General features: G+C 43.6%; 1 protein-coding gene across 23 annotated transcripts in view; it reads left to right on the forward strand.

The window, feature by feature from the left end:
- Positions 1-8,730, forward strand: part of ttn.2 (titin, tandem duplicate 2) — a 214,487-nt gene extending 205,757 nt beyond the window's left edge. For all 23 annotated transcript variants that reach the window (XM_081604655.1, XM_081604668.1, XM_081604665.1 and 20 more), the window contains 3 exons: positions 78-5,828; positions 5,929-6,216; positions 7,425-8,730. In XM_081604655.1, coding sequence (XP_081460781.1) covers positions 78-5,828; positions 5,929-6,216; positions 7,425-7,717 — 6,332 coding nt within the window. In that variant the 3' untranslated portion in view covers positions 7,718-8,730. The remainder of the gene's footprint in view (positions 1-77; positions 5,829-5,928; positions 6,217-7,424) is intronic.
- Positions 8,731-10,368: the final 1,638 nt, after the last annotated feature.

Here is a 10,368-nt window from a genome sequence, read left to right on the forward strand (position 1 = left end):
CATTAGATTATATTCTAAGTTATCTTTTTTTTTTTTACAGTCTAGTGAAATATAATTTTCCGATTCTTTCATTTCAGTTCCTGCAAAAATATACCTGCCTAAAGAGCTCCAGGGAATGGGATCTGTACAAGCTGTGCGTGGCGATCACATCACCATCAAGATCCCCATTTCGGGAAAGCCTGAGCCAGCGGTCACTTGGCAGAAGGGTCAGGAGGTCCTCTCAAGCTCTGCTTATCATCAAGTTATCACCACAAGATCCTTCACCTCCCTGGTGTTCCTGAAGGGAGTACAGAGGAAGGATACTGGCTACTATGCCGTTACTGCTAAGAACAGATTTGGATCAGACAAGCAAACTATTGAGGTGAATGTGGCTGACATCCCCGATGCTCCAAAGGGACTTGTGGTCAGCGACATTGCACGGGACTCTATCACGCTGACCTGGGAGCCCCCTGCCAGTGATGGTGGCAGTGAGATTATTAACTACATTGTAGAGAAGTGCCCAACCACTGCTGATAGGTGGATTCGTGCTGGTCATACAACAGACTGCAGTATCACCGTCATCAACATATTTGGAAAGACCAAATATCAGTTCCGTGTTATTGCAGAGAACCAGTTTGGTGTCAGCCTTCCATCTGCTCCAACTGAGCCCATTACCACCAAGGAAGACAAATCTGTGATCAGGAACTATGATGAGGAAGTGGATGAAGAGAGAGAGATCACCAAGGAGGAAGCTGTGTTCTACAAGGTGAAGGAGCTGTCTTCCAAATACATAATCTCAGAGGAGCTTGCTCGCTCCCAGTTTGGAGTGGTCCACCGCTGTGTGGAGATTGCCACTAAGAAGACTTTCATGGCAAAGTTCATCAAAGTGAAAGGAACTGATCGCGAGTTAGTCCTCAGGGAAATAGAGGCTCTTAATGTTGCAAGACATAAGAATTTCATCTACCTCCATGAATACTTTGAAAGCATGGAGGAGATTATCCTGATCTTTGAATTCATCTCTGGAGTTGATATCTTTGAGCGGCTTGGTACCAGCAACTTTGAGCTGACGGAACAGGAGATTGTCCGCTACCTGAGACAGGTTTGCTCTGCTGCCAAGTTCTTACACAGCCAAAACTTTGGCCACTTTGATATCCGCCCAGATAACATTGTTTACACCACAAGGAGAAGTCTCAACATAAAAATTATTGAAATGGGACAGTCTCGACTGTTGGTTCCTGGAGAAAACATCAGAATGCTGTTTTCAGCTCCTGAGTATTATGCACCGGAGGTTCATCGCCATGATCTGGTCACAACAGCCACCGATATGTGGTCTATTGGTGTTTTGGCATATGTTCTACTCAGCGGCCTTAATCCATTTGCTGCCGAGTCTATGACAAAGATGATTGAGAACATCTCAAACTGTGAGTACGTCTTTGACAGGGAAGCATTCAAGGACATCAGCTTAGAGGCAATGGACTTTATAGATAGACTTCTAGTCAAGGACAGGAAGCTCCGTATGACTGCTCATGAAGCTCTAGAACATCCATGGCTCAAGATGAAGATTGAGCATGTTAGCAACAAGGTCATCAAGACACTGAGACACAGAAGATACTATCAGTCACTAGTAAAGAAGACTGATACCATAGTTTCAGCAGCTCGTGTGGCGTTTGGAGGTGCCTTCAGAAACCAGCGAGGTCTGGAAGTTGGTAGAGTTAAGATTGGAACTGAGTACCATGGCTTGCGTGCTGGGCCTGTCATGCATGCCTCAGCTGAAGAAGGTGGCCATGTCAGATTTACCTGTAGTATTGTGAACTTTGACAAAAGCACTCAGATAACATGGTACTTAGGTAACCGTCAGTTACATCCAAGCCCCAAGTATGAGATTTCCTACAGCAACGGCTTTGCCAGTATTTACGTGAAGGACATTGAAGAGTCTGATGATGGTGTCTACAGATGCAAGGTGGTGAGTGATGATGGAGAGGATAGTGCCTATGGAGAACTCTTTGTAGAAACTGTGAGGAGCATCAGAGAGCACTACATGAGCCGCACCATCAGGAAGCTGAGGAGGAGGGTTGACAAAACTAAACTTCTCCAGAGACCACCGGAGTTCACTTTGCCACTCTACAACCGCACAGCATATATTGGTGAGGATGTGCGCTTTGGTGTCACTATCACTGTGCACCCAGAGCCTCATGTTACCTGGCTTAAAAATGGAGAACAAATCAAAGAAGATGACAGGAAGTACACCTTCACAAGTGATAAGGGCTTGTATCAACTCATGATTCACAACCTTGACATTGGTGATGATGCTGAATACACAGTCATGGCCCACAACAGGTTTGGAGAAGACAGCTGCAAGGCTCGTCTCACTGTGATACCTCATCCTGTGCTCGAGGACACAATGAGGCCCATGTTCAAACGTCTCCTGGCTAATGTTGAGTGCACAGAGGGAGACAGTGTCCGCTTTGAACTCAGGGTGTCAGGAATTCCCGCTCCTTCTCTTAAATGGGAAAAAGACGGCCTTCCTCTACAGTTTGGTCCCAAAGTTGTTGTCATAGAACAGGACATTGATTATCATGTCCTTCACATCAGGGAGACTTTGCTTGAGGATGATGGAGTATACAAAGTCACAGCAACCAACTCTGCTGGCTCTGCAAGCTGCCAGGCCACTCTGAAAGTGGACCGTCTCACTTACACTAGAAGAGAGTACAAGAGCGAAGAGGAGAAACTCCGACATGTACAGAAACAAATAGAGAAGACCAACAAAATGGCTCAGCACATTGCAGCTACTGAGGAACTTGTACCTCTAAACCCAACAGCACAGGAGGCCCTCAAATTTGCTGCAGAGGTCTACAAACCCGCAGTAAGCACCAAGAACATCGAAGGCGAATTTGACATCACAGAGGAGAAGACAGAGACCAAGAAGCTAGAGGAAGAGAGAAGGATTTTCATGCCCTATGAAATTCCTGAGCCTGTGGTTCATGATCCTAAAGCTCTGGATGAAGACAAAGCCATTAAGCAGTTTGTACCTCTGTCTGACATGAAGTGGTATCGCAAGATACGAGATCAGTATGAGGTATCAGAGAGAACAGAAAGGATTGTGCAAAAAAGGCAGAGACGTATTCGTCTGTCCAGGTGGGAGCAGTTCTACGTGATGCCTCTCCCCAGAATCACTGACCAATACAGACCAAGATGGCGCATTCCCAAATTGACAATGGATGATTTGGAGACTGTTAGACCTGCCCGACGTTCACCATCTCCTGAGTCCGAAGTTTCCTTTAGATCCAGAAGGAGGTCTCTGGGAGATCTCAGTGATGAAGACCTGCTGATGCCTGTGGATGACTACCTGACAAGGAAGAGAGCTGAGGAGGAGACAATGATGCTGGAAGATGAACTTGAGCTCGGCTTTTCTGCCTCTCCTCCTGGTAGCCCCATCCGAGTTCAACGACGTGTCGTTGAACATGAGGAAAGGAGGCAGGAAGTCAGACATGAGGCCGCTGAGGTTGAGACAAAGAAGAAACGTACTATTTCTCAGTACACGAGAAGGAGAAGGTCACTGTCTCCTACCTACATTGAGCTGATGCGACCAGTCTCAGAGCTAATCCGACCACCACATGCTAGACCTGTGGAAACAGAGGGAGAGATTGTGGGGAGGAGATCCCCTACTCCAGAGAGGACCCGTCCTCGTTCTCCCAGTCCTATTAGGTCAGTGGAGAGGTCTTCCCGCTCCTCCTCTAGGTTTGAGCGATCGGCACGCTTTGACATCATGTCCCGTTATGAAGCCAGGAAAGCTGCTCTGAAGTCTGAGAGGAAATACCAGGTTGTGAGTCAAGCGCCTTTCAGCCTTGATCACGCTCCTCGTGTAACTGTCAGGATGCGCTCTCATCGCATCCCAACTGGTCAGGACACAAAATTCACCCTGAACATCCAAGCAAAACCAGAGGCTGAAGTTGCATGGTTCCATAATGGAGTGGAAATCTCTGAACATGTTGAGAAATACATCTTCACAAACATGAGTGGTGTTCTGACCATTACTATCTTGGACTGCCAAGAAGACGACAGTGGCACATACCGCTGTGTGTGCTCCAATTCAAAGGGTGAGGCATCTGACTACGCCACCCTGGAGGTGTCAGGAGGCGGATACACTACATTCTCCTCCCGCCGCAAGGATGAGGATGCTCCTAAAGCATTTGTCCCTGAAGTCACACGCATTGATCACTATCACACCACGCACTTTAAGTCTGGCTATACCTCACAAACCTACCTGGAGGTGGAAGAGAGCAAGTCAAAGCTAACAGAAACACGTGAGGTTATCACACGGGAAAGAATTGGTGCCTCGGCTGAGAGATTCTCTTCTGGAGAGCGATTCTCCTCTGCTGAGAGGTATGACTCATCTATCAAGTATGCCTCCACTGAATATCTTTCTTCTAGTTCCTCATATTCTTCAGAGAAGTTTTCTTTAACTGGAAAGCATGCAACGTCTGAAGATAAACTGAAAACATCCTTGACTGCTTCTGAGCAACTTTCGTTGCCCAAGGAAAAACCTTCTCTTCCTGCCAAAATCCTCACCAAGCCACAGTCCGTGACTGTTGCAGAGGGAGAGACAGCCCGGTTCTCTTGTGACATCGATGGGGAACCTGCACCAACTGTGACATGGATACACGAGAGCAAAACAATTGTATCATCTCTTCGTATCCATGTCACCACAACTCAGTACAAATCCAGCCTAGAGATTTCATCTGTGACCACATCTGATGAGGGCAGTTACACTGTGGTCGTTGAGAACTCAGCAGGTAGACAGGAGGCTCATTTCACTCTGACAATCCGCAGGCCACCTCCTAAGGAGGAAATCAAAGCTGTCAAAACCACTGAGCCACCTGTGAAGTCACCAGCAGCCAGTGTTAAGTCACCTGAGCCCTCAGCAGCATCCCCTGCTCCTTCCTCAGCACCTAGTATAAAGTCACCAGAGCCAAGTGTAAAGTCACCAGCTGTAGCATCTCCTCCCCCTGAAGTTAAGTCACCCACACCAAGTGTAAAGTCTCCTGAACCAGAGGAAGCAAAATCTGCTAAGAGCATCAAATCTCCGGAGCCATCAGCACCCTCTCCAGCACGCAGCTTAAAATCACCAACTCCTGGTGTAAAATCTCCTGAACCGGAAGGAATCAAGTCACCACGTGGGCTGAAATCTCCAGAACCCAGACTAAAGTCACCAACACCAGCCAAAACTTCTGGAGGTGTGAAGTCACCAGAACCTGAAGAGGCAAAATCTCCCCGTGGTGTTAAATCACCAGAACCTGCAGGTATCAAAACACCAAGAGGTCTCAAGTCACCAGAACCTGCAGGAATCAAAACACCAAGAGGCATCAAGTCTCCAGAACCTCCAGGTATCAAATCTCCAAGGGGACTGAAGTCACCTGAGCCTGAGGGAATCAAATCACCTCCGAGGGTAAAATCACCTCCTCCAATTATGTCCCCCAAGAGGGTTGTGTCTCCTCCCACTGTGAAATCCCCGACCCCGAAACCTCCCAAAGTCCTCAGCCAGCTAACAGCTGAGGCCTGCGAGGGTTCAGTCAAGATGTCCTGCGTCTGTGAGAGCAGTGTAAGGGATGTGGTGTGGTACGTTAGCGGCAGGAGGCTTTCACAGAGCAGCCGCTTTGAGATGCACTACTCTGAAGGATCCTGCAGTCTTCTGATTCATGAGCTGGCAGAGAGTGACCAGGGAGAGTACACCTGTGAGATGACCTCAGATGGAGGAGTGTCCAAATCCTCCTTCTCCTTCACTGGTCAGGTGTTTCAGTCCCTATACAAGAAAGTCACAGCTTACCGAGAGCAGCAAGTGGCACTTAAAGGTGAGATCTTCCTCCAGTGAAATATTTTTTTGTTCAGAATGTTAATTTAGAAATGATTGATGAGGTTTCTGTATTTCATGTTCCAACTAATTTTCAACAGGGTCAATGATGGTGAGTCACCAGGAGTCATCAAAGGCCTCGTCTATGATGACAAAGAAAGAAATCCATACGATGGAGGAGTCTTCGGCCTTTTCCTCCTCTGCCCACCAGACAATGATGTCATCCATGATGGAGTCCAGCTCCTTCAGCAGCATGGCAGCTGAGATGAAGTTTGAGACCATGTCAATGTCCAGCATGTCCTCCATGACATCTGAGACGTACGCCATGAGCTCCAGCAGTCTCACAGAAATGACATCCCACATGGAGGGAACCTCAATGAGAGCAATCGGTATGAGATTTCAACCTTTGTTAGTCTTTAGCTGCCAAGTCAGTCATTTCTTCAGAATCCCACTGACAAAAGTGCCAAGAATGTTAAGCAAATCAAGTGTTTTTGTGTTTCTGCTTCAATTAAAACCAGGAAATGTACTTACACCATATCAAAAGCCATTTCATTACCATGTCTGACATTAACCTCAAGGCACCTTAGTGGCCCAAATGAGAGATAACTGGTCTTTTTGATTATCCATATCTCCCTCAGAATAAAGGTTAATTCTATGAAACTTTACTTAAAAAGGTTTAATGAAGTGAAATGATTTTTTTTATTATACTCAAATAAGTGTACTGTCTTGGATCTTGAAGGCTAAGAGCGTTGGTTTTTGCTTTTAAGACTAATGACTCCAACAATGATGATGTATAAAAATCTATGATATCAAATTTGGTCCACAGTTCTTGATATCTTGCCGTATTTCTTTTGGTTTTTCTAGTTCTTTTCAGTGTTGTGGATTAATTTATGAGTGACATCAAGACTCAATAGCTTAAAGAAAACCTGCAAAATTCACATTTTACAAATTGTTTTGCTTCCATTTTCATCGCTACTACTTCAAACATTACAAGCACGTAAAAAAAAAAAAAACACCCTCTGTTTTTGCCAATAAGTTTATGTTTTTTGGTGTCTGGAAAATGAGCCGTTTGAAGAAAAACCTCTGCTAGATAATCAGCAGCCACAGCCAAGCCCAAACAGTTACAACTAGCAATCCCAGCAGGGCTCCAGCACATTATTTGGCTGTTCTAATGTGCTGTACAATGGCTGCTGGAAAAGAGAAGACTTTTGTTGTTGACTTACCATCCAGAGACCACTTGCTGGATTCTTGTTGGTTGTGCAGGAGGCTCCACTTCTGCTTTTCAAAGATGTACGGTTGAATAATTTCACATGTTTACAGCCATTTTCATATGTAAGTGTAAACGTTGAGTTTGGGGGTTGTGACCAGCAGCAGATTATTTGGATTTTTTTAAGTTACCTTAAAAAATCTCATGATCTGAGAATGATTTTTATGCAAAAATCATCTTAATCAACAAGTTAAGATGTAGTGAACATCTTAACTTGTTCCTAACTTGTTCAATAAAGCATATGTCTAATTTAAAAGTATTTAAATATCTGAATTTATTTTATCTTCATGTAACCGTCTTGTTAAGTTTAAATTACTCTGCCGCTTTCAGGTTCTGCTCCGAGAATTGAAGCTTTGCCAGAGGACATCAGCATCGAACCTGGCAAAGTCCTGACAGTCGCTTGTGCGTTCTCCGGCGACACCAAGCACATAGAGTGGTCCCGCTCAGGCAAGACGATCAACGTGTCCACGGGTGGACGATTCCACATCGAGACCACGGAGGACCTGACCACCCTCATCATCACAGGGGTGAAGGAGGAAGACGCCGGCGCCTACACCCTCAGACTGTCCAATGAGCTCGGATCGGACTCAGCAACCGTTCACATCAGCATTCGATCGGTGTAAAAAAAAAATCTGATATTACAAATGTCCCCTTTTCCCTCCTTTCATGACTTTTTATTTATTGATGAAACACAGTAGTCTACTTGATAAGGATCTGGAATATTCTTGTAAATAGGAACTATTTTTGTACCAAACCTGACGTTAATTTATGCCAAACTAGACTAAAGTCTAAAGTTGTAAAATGTGCCATATTGGATAACTATGACTTAGGATGTTTGATCCATTTTTCTTTGACATGTACATAATGTATATAGCCGAGTTTACCGGTTATGGGAAATGTATGCATTGTTATTTATGACAATAATATTAACTGAAACTTAAAGAAACTAAATATAGTTTAACAGGAGAAAGTTTCCGTTGGAACGAATACCCTGCTAAACTGGGAAACTAAACTCTGTGCCTCAACGATAAGTTGAAGTCTTTAAGTTTGCCTCAACAGGTAGAGAGGCTCCCTGTTGATGTTATGAACCGGAGACAAAACTTTGAGCGCGCCGCTGCGAAGGGAGCGGCGCTTTAGTTTGTAACAGGAGCATGAGATCCTGAGTGCTGTTTGCATCTACCCTCATGGAAGCAGGACGACTGGACCTCATGTGCCGACTGATTATGTCATACTGCCATTTCTATGACAGGCTCACAGTGCGAGCGGCCTGCACTGCTTGAGTCCAAAGTGGTTTTTTTTGTTTTGTGCTCTGATTCTGGAAAACGACCGTCGGCTCAGACTCTTCCGTCGTTCCATCAACCTGGCCAGAGTCCTGCCGGCGCTCGTTTTCAGAGGCAGAGCTGCCTCTCGGAGGTCTGCAGTGTGCTTGTGTGTTAGTTTGTAGAGGTTCACCCATCGGTCCACAGGGTGGCGCCAATGAGACAACAAGCAGCCACAAACGCCTGCGTGCCGTGTCCTTTGGTGTCATCCTGCACTTTGTTGGATTGTTGGAAGTTAGCTGTAGCTTTCAGTGTTTTGCAGTCTCCTTGAGTTTTTCTGCAATTATTGATTTAATAAAGCATGATCATCAGCACTACAGGATGTCTCTGTCTGGTTATTTGGTCCTTTATTGTTCTCTGCCACAGCATTAGAAACATAATCCATCCACCCATTTTCTGTACACCCTTGTCCCTTAGTGGGGTCAGGAGGTGCTGGTGCCTATCTCCAGCTAACGTTCCGGGTGAGAGGCGGGGTCACCCTGGACAGGTCGCCAGTCTGTCGCAGGGCAACGCATTAATAACGTAAAAGGCAGTAAAATGTTATGGAAAGTAAATAAGACGTAAAAATACAATTAATTGATTGCTATGTTAGATGTGATAAGTGTTAAGTAAAACTAAATAATTTGAAAGTATTTGTTTGGTTGTCCTTTTTAGGGACATGAAGGCAGCAGAGAGAACAGATTATAAACTATTTACCACAACCCATAGTATGATTTTTACATTTTTTTTACCATGATTCAATGTAGAATGATGGCTTTTTACCATCATTCATAGTCTGACCACTTTTTAATTTGTAACAAGACTTTGTGTCTTTCTACCATGAACCATAATATAACAACTTTTTTTAACCTTGACCATTTACATGCTCACAACCCCATGGCTTTATTTTCTTGTTCGTGGCAAATAATGAATACATTACTGAAGTAGCAATTGTTGGCTTTAAAATTATTTATTGAGCATTACTGTTTCTGTTGAAACTGGATTTATCTAGCTCTAAAATAAAATTAAATTTCAAGGCAGTATTTGGATATATCCGCTCACTTTGGAAATTTCCCAAATTTGAGCCTGTTTAGATGATAGGAACCTCTAGGAATTTTAGTGCACAAATATGTTAATTAAAGATGCCCATCTATAATCGTTTTATATTGGCATTGGTTTTTTTAATATCTGGATTTTGTACCTTAACAGTTAATTTGCATAGGTTCATCAAAAATGACAAGGTGAGGTGATTAAAACAAATACATGATCAGAACTTTGGGTTTTGTCAATTTTATTCTCAGATTGTCAAGAAAAACTCAAAAACCCATCACCAACATGAGGAACACAGGTTTAAAGACAACCTTGGATTATTTTGTTGATATATGAATAAAGGTTATTGCCAAAGATAGTGAAAAATGTTAATTTAGATTGACTGTTACTGCAAATAGGTAAAGATAATTTTTGCTTTTTTATATATGTAAAGCAAAGCACAACAACATAAAAACACAACCCCATTGATCTTACTGAAGTCCGATTCTATGTGTTCGGACTAGATGTTACTTTATGTGACTAATTTTACAGGTAATTTCATGTATTGTTACTGTTGAACCAAAATGTCCAGCATGAAGAAATGGGATGATCTCACGTTATCTCAACTAGAATCCCAAACAAACAAAATTTAATCTATCCTCATTAGTTTAAGAAAAAAGTGCAATTACAGTATATGATTTTTAAAAGTTTTGTTTGTAATTTTATTTGTGTCAGTGTAATTTGATTAATTTTGTATAGTTTATGGGGATGAAATGTGAAGATTTCCTGTCTCTCCTGTCTTAATGTTTCCTCGTGTCATTTAAAGAAAATATTCAGTGCAGGATCTTCTCAGCTCTTTGCACACAACACCAAGTTGTCTGTTACTACCCAATAGTAAGGTCCCGCCTACTCCTCACAAAACATAATCAACATTTTACTTCATGATC

This window comes from Poecilia reticulata, chromosome 2, assembly GCF_904066995.2.
Source record: "Poecilia reticulata chromosome 2, P_reticulata-male-v2, whole genome shotgun sequence".
In the NCBI taxonomy this organism is placed as follows: Eukaryota; Metazoa; Chordata; class Actinopteri; order Cyprinodontiformes; family Poeciliidae; genus Poecilia; species Poecilia reticulata.